The sequence below is a fragment of the Tupaia chinensis genome, unplaced genomic scaffold (genome assembly GCF_000334495.1).
Source record: "Tupaia chinensis unplaced genomic scaffold, TupChi_1.0 Scaffold000061_1, whole genome shotgun sequence".
Taxonomy (NCBI): Eukaryota; Metazoa; Chordata; class Mammalia; order Scandentia; family Tupaiidae; genus Tupaia; species Tupaia belangeri.
Window position 1 is genome coordinate 2,081,945 of NW_006159519.1, and position 17,821 is coordinate 2,099,765.

A 17,821-nucleotide genomic window follows, 5' to 3' on the forward strand; every position below is an offset into this window, starting at 1 on the left:
AGACGGAATCCAGACAGAGACCTGGCCAGTACGCGCGGCCTCTCAGTCTCCGACGTGGTTCTGATCTTTCCAAAGTCCAAGGTGGCGGTGTCCTCGTTGGCCCGTGGGGTGTACTCTCTCCGGCTTGTCTCCCTTCCTGACCGAGGACCGCTCCCCAGGACGCCACTCACGGTGCCCTACCATGTCCCGAATGCTCTGTCCTCCGGCCGCTCTCTGCCAGGCTTTGTCTGTTTACTCGCCTCCATTCCGCTCCGTGTTCCTCTTCCCTGCCCCCGCGTGCGTTTGCCCTTCTTCTGTGGCTGCTCGCTCTCGTCCCTCTCCCCCCCCAACCCCTGTCCCTCTCTGCCCCCCACTTTGGTGTGCAGACACCCCCAGAGCAGCACAGAGGTGTGGAGCCTGGGGTCTGCAGGCCTCCTGTTCCCTGGAGCTCCTGGCCTCGCCATGGGCTGAGTCGCTGAGCAGTTACAGGTCGGGAGAGGCCAGAGGTCCAAAGACCTGGCAAACCTCACCATGTATGTCCTGAGGGACACGGAGTGACAGCCAATGACAGGCACCACACCTGCAGGCAGCAGAGTGGGTGCTGTGTGTGGCTTTTTTTTTTTTTTTTTTGGAGAGGTTTTTTGTTATTGGGCACGTGCGCTCGCCAGACAGAGAGAGACAGAGAGATAGAAAGTGAGAAATCATCCCCCAGAGAGGATGGCCATGCCAGAGTCCCTTCTCCTCCATTCTCCTCTTAGGATCTTGGGCAAGCACGCACACGCGCCCGATGTTGAGTTTAAGCCACTGGGTCTGGGACTCGAACAACGGTCGACTACATGGGAGTCCAGCGACATAGCTGTTACGCTAACTGCTGGTCCCGCTGTGTGTGGCTTTTGAAAAAATGTTCTCCCAGCACTGTTCTTCATGGAGAACAGGAAGAAACGTCCCATCTATGCTCCCAGTTGCCGCACGACGTGTGAGGGGTCAGGACACACGTGGGCCTTCCCCCTTGGGGCCACCTCGAGAGCCCCCGGCTCCAGTCAGCCACTTGTTCACGGCCCGGTGGGAGCCTCTCTGTCCCCTGCCCGTGTGTTTCAGAAAGGAAACACAGCCCTGCACATCGCTGCCCTTGCCGGCCAGGACGAGGTGGTCCGCGAACTGGTCAACTATGGCGCCAACGTCAACGCCCAGTCGCAGGTAATGGCAGCCTCGGCCTGGGTGCTGGGCCCTTGCCACCTTCCTCCCTCATGCATTCCTTTCTGCCACATGGTGCCATCGTGGCTGCCGTGTGGCTGCGCGCACACTGCAGCTCAGTCCATGTTTATCAGCAGTGTCTGTGGTGTGTGTCATGCCTAGACCACACATTCGAGGTGTTATGCCATTGGGTCATTGGGGACCCATCTCTAGCTAGTAAACCAGCCAAGTGACATACCTAGTGTGGCTCATTTGGGGAGAGAAACCGCGTGTGTGTGGGCAGGGCTGAGGTGTGGGGGGTGATGAAGCAGAAGGGGACTGACTGGGTGAGCCTGAGAGGCTGTCTGATGGGGCGAGAGGCAGAGGAGCCCCAGGGGAGCTGCCCCCACCTTGTGGCCTCCTGTAGCCAGCCAGTTGACGGTGACTGGGAGTTTGGGTGGGGTCTCGGCCTGGGGCAAGGTGACGGGAGCTGCAGGGGAGGGCGGCCGCTCACCACCGCAGGCGGCTGCAGTGCCTCCTCTCGGTGTACAGAAAGGCTTCACACCCCTGTACATGGCGGCACAAGAGAATCACTTGGAAGTGGTTAAGTTCCTCCTGGAGAACGGCGCGAACCAGAACGTAGCTACAGAAGTAAGTACCCCGGGAGCGATCCCCGCCACTGCGAGTCCCCAGGCGCACGGCACTGCCGCAGAGCCGCATCCTCCGGGGGCCAGGCTCCAGGGGCGGCCCTGTCCTGAGCAAGGCCTGGCCCCTCACTGGTCCTCAGTGTTCTCGGCTCCTGCAAGGGACTACGGAGACAGTCATGGGTCTTCGTGAGCGCCCAGATGCAGGCCTGAAAGTGACCCCAGACTCAACGCCATTCCCCACAACCAACACACGGGCTGGACCGGAGGGGGTGTGTGCACGTGCATGTGTGTGTGTGCACATCTGCAAGTCTGCCTTGGGCCTTAATGAGAAAGGGCCTGGCCAGGAAGCCACTGTACCCTGGGCAAATGGCACTTGCTCGGACCCCGAGTTTGACACGGGCAGCTAAGTCCTTGACTAGGAGGGCCAGGACTCCTGACCCTAACCTGCATGTGACTGGGCTCCCAGTTGTCGCTCTGCGTCTCAGTCATGGGGTACTGTGTCCCTCAGCACAAAACCGAGGGGCCGAATGACAGCAGCTCACAACCAAATCTCGGCCAGCGTGGTCTCTGGAACCGGGCCTGTTCTGCCCCACTCATGGCCGGTCCCGGGGCTGGCGGGTAGGCGAGCAGCAGTCTAATTGGGTCTCGCTCTCTGCCGGTCAAATACGCGCTGAAGAAAAACACGCAGACCTGTGAGGGCACAGAGGAAGGAAGAGCGGAAGGCTCCAGGGACGGGGCTGCATTTCGGCTGAGCTTGGAGGAGAGGGAGGGCTGGAGAGCAGGAGGAAGCCGAGGCCTGGGGTGGACAGCAGCTGGGGTGTGGAGGCAGGTCGAGGCGAGCAATGCCGTCTTCCCTCCTCTGTCAGGATGGCTTCACGCCGCTGGCCGTGGCCCTGCAGCAGGGCCACGAGAACGTGGTGGCCCACCTCATCAACTACGGGACGAAGGGCAAGGTGCGGCTCCCCGCCCTGCACATCGCGGCCCGCAACGACGACACGCGGACGGCTGCGGTGCTGCTGCAGAACGACCCCAACCCCGACGTGCTTTCCAAGGTAGGAGGCGGGGCGGGGCCAGGCAAGCCCTCCAGCTCCAGACCACTCCCCAAGAGTAAGTCCAGATTGGACAGGTCAGGCCAAAGTCCGCCCCCGGGACACCCCCCCACTCACAACGCAGGACCCCGTAGGCAGTCCTCAGGTCCCTGGTGAACCCGGGGTGGGGCAGGCGAGGTCTGTGGCCCGAGGCAACTCTGGCATCCAGGAGGCGGTCTTCTCTAGCCTCTCCGCTCTCTTCCCTCTGCTCCTCCACTCCTGGAGACCCTGGAGCGTGGAGAAAAGGGGTAGCCAGCCGCTGCACCTGCGTGGCTGGTCTCTGCACATGAGGCCCTTCATCCTGTCTGAGCAGGACGAATTTGCCTTGTACCCCCACACAGTCCCCTCCCTGCCTGCCCCAGGGCACCTTGTTTTGTCTGGGGTTGCCCATGGCTGGAGGCCTCGCAAGGGGGGTGACAATGATGGACTCACCGAGGGGTCAAGGGTCTGCCTTTTCTGATGGCTAAGTGGTTAGACCCCTTCAGGGACCCAAGGCACTCCCCAGAATTAAGATCCAGGCCCACGTTCATAGAGGCCCACCATGCATAATTGCCGAGAGCACACCCAAGTTGGAGGTGGGCTTCGCCTGGGGTTTGTCCAGGTGTCTCTGGGGGCAGACAGCCAGGTCCACACAGTAGCCTTTGACGTGCCCGCCCAAACCTGCCTGCGCACAGGTCTCCTAGCCCGGGGGCTGTTTTCGGGGCCCCGGGCTGCCTGTGAGGGAGGGTGACAAGTCGTCTTCCCCCTGTTGTGCCCCAGACGGGATTTACCCCCCTCCACATCGCAGCTCACTACGAGAACCTCAACGTGGCCCAGCTGCTCCTCAACCGGGGAGCCAGCGTCAACTTCACGCCCCAGGTAACTCTCTGGGGGTGGGGGGGCTCTGAAGTGGGGTGTCCCAGCCTCCTGGGAGGGCACCGTGGGTTCTGTCCTGCAGAAGTGCCTGTGGGTAAACAGCTCTGTGTCCACTAAAGCTCCTCACTGGCCAATTTCTAATGCCTGCCCCCCGTTTCTACCTGCTGGGTCTTGGGGAAACTTGAACCCACATGTGCCTGTTCTAAAGATGGAGCCCTGGAGGGCGAGGACGATTTCCAGGTCACTAGCTCCTTCCAGCCTGTCACTTTGGCTCTGGAGTCGCGAGCTTGGTCCTCGCAGGTTTTAGCGTCGTTCCTGGGCCAGAAATGCCAGCGTGGCATTAAAGTGGCTGCCTGTGCTCCGGCCCTTGTGGGGCTGGGCTGGGGTGGGGCGGACGGGGCCCCAGCATCCAGGAGGAGGCTGCAGGCCTGACGTCCCCGCATGTCCTCTCCAGAACGGCATCACGCCCCTGCACATCGCCTCCCGCAGGGGGAACGTGATCATGGTGCGGCTCCTGCTGGACCGGGGAGCTCAGATAGAAACCAGGACCAAGGTGGGTGCCAGCGCGGGAGTGGCCAGGCCAAGGGTCGTCCTGCCCTCGGAGCCTCCCCCAGAGCGGGGGGTTCTCAGTGACCCTGTACTGAGGGGCTCAGCCCCGGAGCAGCTGCAGCCCTGGCTAGGGTGAGGTGGGGCACACAGAGACAGCCGAGGTGGAGCTGGGCCTGGAGACATAAGCGATTCGCGGCCGCAAATGCCACCGCAGGCGGTCCTCTTGCAGACAGCCTCTGATAGGTGCCTCTCGGGCTTTCTGTTTGGATTCTGTTTTTTGAAGGACGAATTGACACCGCTCCACTGTGCGGCTCGGAACGGGCACGTGCGCATCTCAGAGATCCTGCTGGACCACGGGGCGCCCATCCAAGCCAAAACCAAGGTAAGTGCCTCTGTCCTGCAGGGCTCCAGGCCAGGCAGACCTGGGCCTAGCCCCATCCCTGTGACCCAGAGACACTCACAACGCAACGAGGCAGAGCGTGTGGCAGGGACCAGCGCCTGCCTCACAGGAGGCCCTCGGCGTAGCTCTCCTTATTGTCTAGATCAGGGCAAACTTTTCTTCTCTTAATTATTCTTCCTTCATCGATGATAGACAGAGCCAGTGTGGGCTCACATGAGAGAGAGGAACAGAGAGAGGGGAACGCCGTCCACAGGGGCCGAGTGCACCCTCCATGGCCTCCCATCCCCAGCCCTTCAGGTCTTGGGTGCTCACACATGTGTCTGGCATGCTTCAGCCTGACTGGGCTGGGGATTCGAACTACAGTTGCCTTGTGGGATCCAGCTTCTCTCGAGAGGTGTGTTACTTCTGCACCAAGGAGCCAGCCCATGGGTCAGCAAACTTTTTATCTTTAAGACCAGGTATTAAATATTGTTAGGCTTGCAGGTCACAATCTCTGTAGTGATCTGCTGTAGTGATTAAATTCTACCCACTTAGCAGACATAGCTGTGGGCAGCGTACAAATTCATGCCTGCATTCCAATAAAATTTTATTGACAAGACTGGCAGCCCGCCACACTTGACAGACATGCTGTAGTTCTCTAGATCAACCCCCATCTCTCATCCTTGCTCCAGAAAAGGTAGTAACCAAGTACTCTGAGGAGTCTTCAGAGTCTGGACAGACTGAAGTGAAATGAAAAATAAAAAGATCAGGGAACCAGCAGTTAGCTGGTTGGCTATGTTGCTGGACTCCCACGTAGTCGACCGCGGTTCGCGTCCTGGACCCGGTGGCTTAAAACTCACGCCGGGCGCGTGTGCGTGCGTGCCCAAGATCCCGGGAGGAGAATGGAGGAGAAGGGATTGCGGCGTGACCATCCCCCCTGGGGGGTGATTTCTCGCTTTCTGTCTCTATGTCTCTCTCTGTCTGTCTGGCAAGCGCACGCACCCTATAGTGAAAAAAAAAAAAAACCTCTCAAAAAAATAAAAATAAAAAGATCAGTCCTTCTCAAGCTCCATTAGAGACCAGAGCCAAGGTCCATTCCTCAGCTCTTCGGTGAGGACTCAAGTCTCCCCGGAGTAAAGCTGTCGCCAAGGTGCTGCCTATACCTGCAGGCCCCGCCCTGTTCTCTGGGGTGAATTTAGAAGCTGTGTCAAAGCAGCACGGGGGAGAATGTTTATACAAATTCTTCAGTGAGAACTTCCCACTGCAACGAATAACTATACATAGTACAATCTTTCTAAAAAGCAGCGTTACTAACTTCATCACATTAGCCTGCTCCAGCTGCCATGACAAAAAACCATACATTGTGAGAGGGAACCAGCAGTTAGCATAATGGCTATGTCGCTGGACTCCCACATAATCGACCATGGTTCGCGTCCCGGACCCAGTGGCTTAAAACTCACGCTGGGCGCATGTGTGTGCGTGCCCAAGATCCCGAGAGAATGGAGGAGAAGGGATTGCGGCGTGGCCATCCCCACTGGGGGGTGATTTCTCGCTTTCTGTCTCTCTGTCTATCTGGAGAGCACACGCGCCCTATAGCAAAAATCCTCTCAAAAAAAAAAAAAAAACATACATTGTGAGAAACTGATTGTCTCAGTTCTGGAGACCGGAAGCCCAAGATCAACCTTTCCGTACAATGGGTTTCTCCTGAGAGCTGGGAGGAAGAATCTATTCCAGGCCCCCCCATGAGCTTTTGGTGGTTTGTTCATAAGCACTGGCTTTTTGTGATTTGCAGAAATATCCCCTTCATGGCCTCCTTCATCTGCACGTGGTGTTTTCTCTACACGTGTCAGTGTCCAAATTTCCTGTTTCTGAAGACACTAGTCATGTTTGAGGACCCACACCAATCACCTCATCTCAGCCAATTACATATGCAAACACCTCATGTCCAAATGAGGTCACATTCCAGAGTTCTGTAGGTTAGGACTGCAACATGTGGATTTGGAAGGAACACAACTCAGCTCCCAACACTTAAAGAAAGAAAGTCTGCTAGAGGACACATGTGCTGGCAGGGACAGAGAGAGGGGGAAAATAAGAAAGCCCTCCCCGCAAGGAGGGGATGGCCATACCACAATCCTTGCTTCTTTATTTCTCCCCACTTTCGGGATTGTGGGCACACATGTACATGCACCTGGTATGTTTCTCAAGCAGATGAATCTGGGACTTGGAGTGTGCAGTTGGTCATGTGGGATCCAGTCACCTTAACCACAATGCCACAGGTCAGCCCACAGCTCGTAACACTAACACTGTCAGTGCAGCCCGTTTGTGCTTCTCCTCTCAGTCATCACCCTCTAGAAGACAAAGTCCCTTCCTGGGACAGCTCCTTTGCCTCTCCAGCCAGCTCTGTTTCCCATCACACTTGTCCTCTTGTATGTTTAACTGTAGAGAGGCCCCGCATTCCTCTGGGCTGGCTCGTTCCACCATAATGCACCCCCCCATTCCCCTCTTTCCGTGTGTCTTCCTGGTGAACTAACATTTGGCTTCTTTCAAGTCCTCATTCAGGAATCGCCTCCTGCAGGAAGCCCGTCCACCCCATGTCTCTTCCTCTTCCTCATTGGGTACTCCATCCTTCAGTGTATAAGTCTATGTTGTCCTCCTGTCCTGCCTGGCTGGGTGGCAACAACGTATCTGTCTGCAAGTTTCCTTAGGCTGGGAGTATTGTCTGTTCCCTTCTGTTTCCTGAGCTTAACCATATCATGTGCACATTAGTCACTTCAACATTAGTTGATTTAATGACTCAATGAATGAATGAGTCCCCTCCATCTTCAACATTTTTAAAATACATTGCTGTCTGAAAAACAGAACCCTTAACAGATTTTTCTTTTTAAACATAGGTGTATTTCTTAGGGACAAAGAACAGAGGGAGTTAGACCCCAGCTCCATCTTACCGTCATTCTTTCAAAGCCACGTGGGTTAAGGACTGCTCTGTGCTGAGCACCAGGGGGCGCCTAACACATACCAGACATAGCCACTGACCTGAGAAGCTTCTGAGTGAGGAAGAGAGACAAGTTAGCTACAGATATCATTCAGCAAAAGTAAGAACAAGATCTAGGCCAGCTCTGCAGCGTGGTGGCTAAAGGCCATGCAGAGGGAGCAGGATCCCACGTGGCCAACCTTGGTTCAAATCTCAGCTCCGGTGGTAACACATTGGGCATATATACACACATGCCCAGGATCCTGGTGGGGTGGGGAAGTGGAGGAAAAGGATTGCGGTGTGATCAGACCCTGCAGGGGCGTGCTTTTTCTCTTTTTCTGTCTCTCTCTGATATGTGCATCTGTCCTCTGGTATTAAAAAAGAAGGATCTGAATGAATAGTACTGATAAAGAAAGCCACAGGCATTGAAGGTGGTCAGAGAGGGCTTCCTGGAAGAGGTGGGCCTAGCTGGAAATGGCTTTGGGGCTTTGGCTAGGTGGAAAGGAGAACCTTTGTGATCAGAGACCAGCAGAAACATGGATCAGAATGACTCCAAACCCACATGGGTCATTCTGGTGGTCAGGTGCCACCTGGAAGCCACGTTGGGAGAAGTGGGAAGAGGCATGGTCCTGAATTTCCATGTTCTCCCCAGAAGGCTTTGCAACTGCTTGTTCTCCCTCTCCACTCAGAATGGCTTATCCCCAATTCACATGGCGGCTCAGGGAGACCACCTCGACTGTGTGCGGCTCCTGCTGCAGTACAACGCGGAGATAGATGACATCACCCTGGACCACCTGACCCCGCTCCACGTGGCAGCCCACTGCGGCCATCACAGGGTGGCCAAGGTCCTTTTGGATAAAGGGGCCAAGCCAAACTCCAGAGCCTTGGTAAGTGGGAGGCACTGGAGGAGGCGTCAGGGAAGGGAGAGGCAGAGGGAGGCTGGAGCTGAGCCTCAGGGTGGCACCACAGGGGCCTGATCAGCCTCGGGGCCCTCACAGGCACATCGGTGCCCTCGATGCGAGCTTGGAGCTTGTCCTTTACAAGCCACTCCACACCGCTCTGGTGTCATCTCAGCCGACATGCCAGGATCTGCGATGAGTCTGGCCCAGGATGCCTGAAGCAGGAAGAAGTGTCCATGGGGGTTGCAGGGACTGGCCCAGAGCTGAGGGACGGTGATGTCTCAGAGGCTGCCTGGCTCTTTGACTGGCTTTGGGTGCAGTGGAGTAGTGAGGTCTGAGCGTCCTTCCTCTGCAGAGGGGTTTATGTTTTCAGGGTGAGCTCCTGCAGAGGGGAGCTCAGGCTGAAAGCAGATTCCTCCTGAGGTGCTTATTCCTCCTCCCCCAGGCAGGGCTCCAGGGTTTCTAGGGGACTTGGGGGCTGCAGCTCTGCATAAAGCATGCCCAGGCCCACCATCTCCACTCTGCCCCTTCCTCAGGGAAAGCTGAAAGGGTGGGAGGAATGAATAAATGAGTCATTCATTCATTCAGAAGTGATTTCATTGAACACTGACCAGATGCCACGTGCCATGCTAGGTAGTCGGGGGTTCTCACCTCGAGACCCGAAGTTCAGGGCCACACTCTCTCCTGCCCTGTGCCCTGAGGGACGTTTAGCAGCCTCCTGGCCTCTGCCCGTGAGGCGCTAATAGCTCTTCTCCCTCTTTGCGACAACTAGACGTGTCTCTACTGAGAACTGCTGCCCAGAGATAAAACACACACACACGAGAGGCAAGCTAATCAATAAACGGACAAAAGCCCTGCCCTTGTGGCATTTATGGTCTAGAATAACATACTTGAGAGGGGAAATTCTTTTCACTAAAAATGATCAGCGGTTTCGGGAAGAAGGAACAGGGCTTGCTTCGTTAAGTGGCCCTGGACTGTAAGCGTCCCCTATGGAGCGCTACACAGCAGGCTCTCCCAGTGCACACAGGGTACGATTACTTTTTGAGAGCGAGTTTATAAACCTGCTCAGCCACAGGCCTGGAGCAGAGACCGAGAGCTGCCTGGCTCGTGCGTGCTTCCTGGTGATCGACATTAGACATTACGAGACTCACCATGGACAGCAATTCCTTCCGAGCTGTGTAGGATCTGCTGAGGGCCCAGGCAGAGCCGCCTTGCGGAACAGCAGGGTGGTCTCCTAGGTGTCCGGCGCTGGTGTGTAAGCTCTGGCTTGTCTGTGTCCTTTGTGTGGGCTGCAGAATGGCTTCACGCCCTTACACATCGCCTGCAAGAAGAACCACATCCGGGTCATGGAGCTGCTGCTGAAGACTGGTGCCTCCATCGACGCCTCCACGGAGGTAGGAGGGCCCCGCCACACCTGTCCGCTGCCCTGTCCTCCGTGGGCCTTGTCCTGGTCTTCCACCCTGTCCTCCTCCCCTGGCCACATCCATGCCCACTGCCCACTCCTCCACTGGCCTTCTCTGGGAGGGTTTCTCTGTAGCGACGTGGTGCTGTGGAAGCAGGGGGATCTGCAAGTCTGGGCTGCTCAAAGGAGCACCCGCGGGGAGTACTGTCGGGGACCACGTGTCTGGTCCCAGGGAGCTTTCCACAGACATGCGCAACCTTTCCAGTCGGAGCGGTGGGCAGAACCTGCTCTGCAGTGAGCTTTTTCTTCCAGCCGTTTTCCTGGGAGCCAATCTATCTCATTTAACACCCTTTCCTTGGAAAACCACTTGTGGAGCGCCTAGTGAGAACGGAATCGGGCGCCGTCTGCCTCGCTCTCCCCCTGGGGAGCGGGGAGACCCACGTACCTCACTGCTCTTGTCTGTTCTAGTCCGGCCTGACCCCTCTCCACGTGGCCTCCTTCATGGGGCACCTGCCCATCGTGAAGAACCTCTTGCAGCGGGGGGCCTCGCCCAACGTCTCCAACGTGGTAAGCCACCGGGGCATGCTCGGGGGGCCTCCTCTCCGGGACTGAGGGGATTCTCAGAACAGCCAGCATTTCGGACTGGGGAGAACACCCGTGTACCCCGACGCTGTCCCAGTGAAATTTGCCACACTGTAAATTCTGAGGGTTCTGTTTTGTACAGTAACTCTGGGACATCTGTGTTACCTGAGAACACCTTTCCATTTGTGAATATTCATTATCTCCGGGGCTTACTTTGAACATGCCCAGGACACACACACACACACACACACACACACACACACAGGACTTGCCGGGACACCTTCACCTTGTGGGCAGAACCCCACCAAGCTGCTCCAGGTGGCCCTTCGAGCTATGGGTGTGTCCCCGAGGATACCCAGCTCTTGCCGACAGTTCTGTAATTTCGATACTTCACAGAAAGTGGAGACCCCGCTGCACATGGCCGCCAGGGCAGGGCACACGGAAGTGGCCAAGTACTTGCTCCAGAACAAAGCCAAGGTCGATGCCAAGGCCAAGGTGCGCTCTGGGCCGGGAGGGAGGGGCCTGGGATGGAAGCACTCTGGGCCAGGAGGGAGGCCCTGGGACACAAGTGCCTTGAGCCTGACGAGGAGCTCCCTGGTCCTGCCGGGCAGCGGGGCGTGTGGTTCTGACTGCCCGAATTCTTCCTTGGGGGGTTTCAAGAAAGGTAGAGATGAGAAGTTCATTTGTTTTTCCCTTCACGAGAGGGACAGGAAGAGGCACCCCATCAGGGCCCCATGCCATGACCCACCCCAACTGTAGCTGACCCAGTCACAGTCACAGAAGCTGGGTGTACTCGGGCTCGGGACGAGAACCTAGGACCTTCCCCATGTGAGTCCAGCTGTGTGGTGGTCTCTGTGCTGCTTTGGAAGAGCGAAGCCCAAGGAGCTGGCTGGCCTGCAGGACCTGGTGGAGGGAAGGAGGCAACTATTTTTTTTTATTCTGAGAGAGCTTTGCTATAAGCCATGTGTGCTCACTGGCAAAAGAGAGAGAGAGACAGAGAGATAGAAAGTGAGAAATCACCCTCGGGCGGGAGGGGATGGCCGTGCTGCAATCCCTTCTCTCAGAATTTTGGGCACACACGCACATGCGCCCAGCGTGTTTTAAGCCATCGTATCCTGGACTCGAACTGCAGTTGACTAAGTGGGAGGCAGCTTTTTGAAGGAAGTGTTGCTAATGAGAACCAGCCAGGAATTGCCTATCTCCAGGGGGAGGAGCCCTTTGGAGGAAATGCATTTGAGTCAGGGCAGGGCCGTGCTGCTCTATCCACGGTGGAGAGCTCCCCTGAGGGCCGACCAGGCTTGTGCTGGGGCCACGCGTGGGAGCCTCTTGGTATTGCAGACACCTCGCCTGTCGGGCCCCACCAGCATCAGCCATAAAGGGGAAGCAGGACAGGGAGAGGGCAGCCGCCATCTGTCCCCGCCAGCAGTTTACTCGCCATGACCCCGGCAGAGAGGGCATCAGTGGAGTTCAAACAGAAAGGACACCAGGGCGAAGGCAGCGGTCTTGTGCCAAGCACAGAGGGGCCCTCCGAGTCCTACCCTGTCCCGGGGCGGGTGTGACAGCTCACAGTTTTCAGGCAGGGGAGCCGAGTCTGTGCGGTTAATAGAACGAGCCGCTGCCGTGGAGGCTGTCGTAAGGGTGAAAGGAGCTGGAGCGGGTTTCAGCTCTCCATCCTCGTAGCTGTGTGGCCTCAGAAAGACGCTTGTCCTCTCTGGGCCTCACCTTTGTAAACAAGAGTCGGCCCCGTTAACATCACCATTGGCCCGCCTTTGTTCTCACTCGGGGGTCCAGGACGACCAGACCCCACTGCACTGTGCTGCTCGCATCGGCCACACGAGCATGGTGAAGCTCCTGCTGGAGAATAACGCCAACGCCAATCTGGCCACCACAGCCGGCCACACACCTCTGCACATCGCAGCCCGAGAGGGCCACGTGGACACCGCCCTGGCCCTTCTGGAGAAGGAGGCGTCTCAGGCCTGCATGACCAAGGTACACTCCAAGGCCTGTTGCCGCCAGGCCTAGACACGGAGGGTATCCCTGTGTGCTGCTCGGTCGCCTTGGTGACACTGCAAGCAGCTGGGAGGGCCAGATCCACAGGCCTGGCCCCCGGTCAACGAGCCTGCTGGGGACTGACCTGCACCTGGCCTGCTTTCACTCTTCCGCTCACTGGGGCAGTCACCTGCTGAGCACCTATCCCGGGCGGGCGGGTGGCAGACAGCCCTGAGTAGCCGAAGGATGGCCCTACCGGTCCCATAACCAGCGGTTAGACGGTGCAGGAGGGGTCGCACTTGCCCCCCGGGGAAGGGCAGCGGGGACAGTAGGGGGAGCCTTGAGTCACTGAGCTTCTGCACCAATGGCTCCAGGTGCCAGCACGGGTCGGCGCCCTGACAGCCTGTGTTTCTCCTCAGAAAGGATTTACACCTCTCCACGTGGCAGCCAAGTACGGGAAGGTGAGGGTAGCAGAGCTTCTCCTGGAGCGGGACGCCCACCCCAACGCTGCGGGGAAGGTGAGAACACGCCCCCACGCCGGGCTGGAGTTGGCCCAGGGAGCCGTCACCACCTGTGGATCCCAGCGCTTGCTGTTTGCCTTGCCTTTGAGTGGGTGGCCCTCTAGAGAGACCGACCTGGAAGGCCAGATCTCTCAGTCAAGCCCGGTCACTGTTGGAGTGCCTGGGGGCCGACTCCTTGGTCTCACTGTCCCCTCCATCGGGCCCCATGGGAATGTGGCGATGGCCCAGCTCCTCCTGGTTGTGCCCTGGGATGGCTCCTGGGAAGGCTGGCTTTGGGAAGATTTCCGTACAGAATAAGAGGTGCCCTGTCTCAGAGGGACCCCCACAGCAGCGCCCTGTAGTGAAGCTGCTCTCTCCTTGCAGAACGGCCTGACGCCCCTGCACGTGGCTGTCCATCACAACAACCTGGACGTGGTGAAGCTGCTGCTGCCGCGTGGCGGCTCCCCACACAGCCCTGCCTGGGTAAGGCCCCCACCGTGAGGGGACGCAGGGCCGCCGCTCGTGGGCCGCCCACGGGTCATGTGTTGTTCTCACTTCGGCCTCACAGATGCGACCCGCAGGATCGGTACTGTGCTCGGGGCAGGAGGGGATAGGGTGGGTCACCTCGTGGAGCGGGTGTGCCCCAGACCGCTGTGCCAGCTAGTCCTATGAACGGGCGGCCAGAGGCCAACATGGTGAGAACCTCCCCTCTCAGAGCACTGAGCCTTGTCCTCAGAGCTGCACCTCAGTGAGACTGCATCTGGCCAGGGGTGTCCTTTTGTACCGCCATAGGCGGCCCTGATGCTGGGGTGCAGTGGCCATGCTCTGGACAGATTGTAGGCTGTGACTGAGCCTGCTGGAACCTCAAGGCAGGACCCCCTTTTCAATGTGGGTGCTCACCCCCACATTCATCTTTCTCACGAGTCCAGACTTTCAGATCAGGCCTCATTTTTCAAATAGTGCACGTCGTCCAGCCTTGTGCCGGCCCTGACAGGAGCTGCTCAGAACAGTCAATCCCGTGGCCCTAGGGACCAGCCAAGGGAGCAGACGGGGCTGCTGGCCGACCAGACTGGGGCAGGGTTCAAAGATAGGGCCGGCACTGAAGGACTTTTGGGGGGACCAGGCTGCCCCCAAGTGGGAAGGTGAGGGTGGGTTTTGTAGTGGGGGGCTGGGGGCTGGTGGAGGGGAGAGGAGGGAGCAGGCTGGGTTACAGAGACACACGCAGGCCTGCACTCCAAGAGAGGACGAGATGGGGCGTCCCAGTGCCGCAGACAAGGGAGCCACGCTGAGACCCTCATGCTTCTTGCCCTGCGGGGCAAACCGGCCTGGGGCTTGGTGGTTTTGCTGCCTGGTTCAGACACCGTCTCCATCCCACAGCAGGGCTTTCTGTACACGCAGCACCTCCCCGCAGCCCTGTCTCGTCCTGGCTTCTGTCCCCGCTTCTGTTGTAGCAAGGCCCACGTGACCGTCACCGTGCAGGGGTGCAGGCCGCCCCGCAGAGACATTGACTTACTCCTGCCGCTAAAAATAAAAGCCGGACTCCCCCCTCCTCGCTCTCCCACATACACACAAGCTACCAGAGCCAGGTTCTCGATATTTCCAGAGAGCTCCATCCAGGCACGGGCCCTGTACAGATGGCTTTTGTCTCCATGGCAAAAAATAGTTTCCAAAGTCGTCTGGCAATTTTGTGGAATTTCACATGCAAATCTCTCTGCACCCAAACCAAACCCTCCCCTTTCTAATTTTGATGCAAATGTTGTTCTGACAGTCAGACTGAGTCCGCTCCGGGTGCGGTGCTCGGTGCTCGCCTTCGCCTTCGGATGAGCTCATTTCCTCGGGAAGAAGAGCCTTTTCCTGGCATCCCTTCCTTCCTCGCCTCTCCTGACTCCTTGGCCTAGTTGTCCCTTGTCCTTGCCACCCTCAGGTCATTTGTTCCCTTTAGTCCCAGTCCCGGGGAAGCGCTGAGGGCTGGTCTGTGTCCTGGTACAGTGACTCTTGAAATCTCAGTTTTAACCAGGGGTTACTGGCATCTCAGCTGTCCCCAGGGTCAGCTTGCCTTCTGCCAGGACAGGTGCCACTCTTGCCAGTAGCAGCCCAGTGGCCTGGGCTACGGATCCATTTCAGATCGCCCCAGCGACCGTCTGACGCGTGCACTGAGAGGAGGCCCTGTAGGCATTGCTTTCGTGTATGAATGCCCGCTCCGGACCTGCCCTGGGTGGGTCCGACCTCGCCCATCACCCCACAGCAGAGCTCGGCACAGACATCTGGAGCTTCTATCCTGAGATGCACATCTCCTGAGATAAATCCCGACACAGGCTGGTCCAGGCGGCCGCATCCCTTCCTTTGATCTCGTCTGATACAGTACAGAAAGCGTTTTGCTTCGTTAATTTTATTATCCCCCAAATGCCGATCTTGTTTTATGAGCACAGCCTATCAAAAATAACTTAATGTTTTCTCTTAACGTAATCACATGTAGAAGGAGGAATACTAGAAAGAATGGCCTTATGTAATTCTTCCAAGAGAAGGATTTTTCGGTTCAGATTATTCTTTTGGTAAATGACCTTTCATTCCCCCGTGAAAGCCCCTTATGGATTAACCTTGCAAGCCTTTCCCCGGCCCCGCCACCCCCGCCCCAGTGCGATACAACTGCGGTTTCACTGAGTCCCTCAGCCCTTTCCGTCCCATTCCTTGTCTTGACCAGCCATCTCAGTAGAGTCAGAAATGTCGATTTCCCCAGTGAGACCGTGTCTGGCAGAGGACAAGTTCAGGGGCAGCTAGAAAGATGTTGGCAGAGGCGGGATTCTCATGCCTGGGGGCAGGTCTCACGTTGGGTAGCCTTCTGCCACAGGGCAGGGCAGGCGTGTGCCTAGAGTCCTGGGCCCTGGCCCGAGGTCTGGGCCTGGCAACCCTTTCCTCCCAAGCTATCTGGGGCCTTGCTCCTTAGTGTAGGCCCTGGCCCGGCAGTATCAGCAGCCCCTGGGAGCTTGTTATAAATGCAGGGTCTCGGGCCCTCTCTGGACCTTCTGAGTCAGAATCTGCATTTAGCAAGGTCCCTGGTGGTTTTTTGAGAAGCACCGCTCAAGCTGCAGGAAGTGTGGTCTGGAGCCAGAAGGCCAGGCTTGGGCTACCTGCAGTTCCAGTTACCACGGGACATCAGAGCGGGCACGTAGCCTCCTGGAGAATGACCGCTTTACCACAAAATGGGGTGATAATAGGGAACCAGCAGTTAGCGTAATGGCTATGTCGCTGGACTCCCACGTAGTCGACCGCGGTTCGCATCCCGGACCCGGTGGCTTAAAACTCACGCTGGGCGCTTGTGCGTGCGTGCCCAAGATCCCGAGAGGAGAATGGAGGAGAAGGAATTGCGCTGTGACCATCCCCCCTGGGGGGTGATTTCTCGCTTTCTGTCTCTCTGTCTCTCCCTGTCTGTCTGGCGAGTACACACGCCCTATAGCGAAAACCTCTCCAAAAAAAAAAAGAAATGGGGTGATAATGTAAACGCCCGTTTTACATACCCCCCATGATCACAGTGAAGTTAAAAGGGAGAACATAGGTAGAAGTGGTTCCCAGCAGTGATGGCCAAAGGGGTCCTTCTGGAGGCGGCCCTCAGTTCAGGGAGGAGAGGACCTTGCTCCAGTATAGAGAACCCATGCACCGCTGCCTCCATGGAGAAAGCCTTGCTACCATCAACAAATAAATAGAAAATGTTAGCGGAGTAAACTGCGTACGTTCTGGCCCAGGCTCCTGTTCTTGTGTGGACACATGGCATCTTGCAGACCAGGGCACTGCATAGCCACGACACTCACTGACGTGCTTGCTTCCACATCTGAATTTTGGAAAGCACCTTTGCACACGTTACCATGTGACCCACCCAACAACTTTGAGAAATGAGCAGTGTAGACGTTATTATCCACAGCTGATGGCTTAAAAAATCCCTAAGCAAGTATAGGTTGTTGACCATCTTGCCCTGGATCACACAGCTAGGTAAGAGTGGGAGGAGAGGGCCAGCAGATGGCGTGGTGGTTAAGGCACTGGATTCTCACATGACTGACTGCTGTTCAAGTCCCAAACCTAGTGGCATAAAAATCACACCAGTGCATGTGCGTGTGCATGCACATGCATGCCCAAAATCCTGAGAGGAGGATGGAGGAGAAGGGATTGCAGTGTGGCCATCTTCCCTGGGGAGTGAGTTCCTACTTTCCCTCTCTCTGTCTCTCTCTCCAGTGAGTACACACTCCCTATGGCAAAAACCTTTTATAAAAAGAAAAGGAGTGAGAAGGACTGACCCCCATGTCCTTGGGTCCCTCGTGGCCCCTGTCCCCTCACCCCACACTGTCTGGTTCTGGCAAGCCCAGGGGGCAGCCCTTGGCCCAGTTGCACAGAGAGAAAGGGCTGCTGCTTTTCCCCTATGAGAAGTTTGGGCTCTTGTTTCTGAGCGTAGGAAGGAGAAATGGGAACCTTCACCTACCTAGATTTCTAGTTGTCCTACGGGCTGCCTGGTTGGGTCCCAGCTTTTCCTGGTGACAGAGCATTTGCTGCCCAGCAGATTGTCAGAGCGTGGTACCAGAAGACAGATGACGGCGAGAGACTCGGACGTCTGCTGCCTCTGGGAACCAGGGGCTGTCTCCCAATCGAACGGGTTTTGCTGGCTCGTTGTTTCCTTCAGTGGCTCTCCTGGTGCCACCAGCCTGCTCGGTGGGCCCCCTCCCAGGGCTCCGAGTGTCAACGCAGCATTCTGTAACCAGGCTGCGGGCTGCCCCTTCTGTTTCAGAATGGCTACACCCCCTTGCACATCGCTGCCAAGCAGA

At 57.2% G+C, this 17,821-nt stretch overlaps 1 protein-coding gene across 6 annotated transcripts in view; it reads left to right on the forward strand.

Moving 5' to 3' along the window:
• ANK1 (ankyrin 1) overlaps positions 1–17,821 on the forward strand; it is a 135,575-nt gene that overhangs the window by 65,700 nt on the left and 52,054 nt on the right. For all 6 annotated transcript variants that reach the window (XM_027765466.1, XM_027765469.1, XM_027765474.1 and 3 more), the window contains exons 4-16: positions 1,078–1,176; positions 1,705–1,803; positions 2,666–2,851; positions 3,647–3,745; positions 4,197–4,295; positions 4,575–4,673; positions 8,331–8,528; positions 9,836–9,934; positions 10,411–10,509; positions 10,921–11,019; positions 12,316–12,513; positions 12,933–13,031; positions 13,398–13,496. In XM_027765466.1, coding sequence (XP_027621267.1) covers positions 1,078–1,176; positions 1,705–1,803; positions 2,666–2,851; positions 3,647–3,745; positions 4,197–4,295; positions 4,575–4,673; positions 8,331–8,528; positions 9,836–9,934; positions 10,411–10,509; positions 10,921–11,019; positions 12,316–12,513; positions 12,933–13,031; positions 13,398–13,496 — 1,572 coding nt within the window. The remainder of the gene's footprint in view (positions 1–1,077; positions 1,177–1,704; positions 1,804–2,665; positions 2,852–3,646; positions 3,746–4,196; positions 4,296–4,574; positions 4,674–8,330; positions 8,529–9,835; positions 9,935–10,410; positions 10,510–10,920; positions 11,020–12,315; positions 12,514–12,932; positions 13,032–13,397; positions 13,497–17,821) is intronic.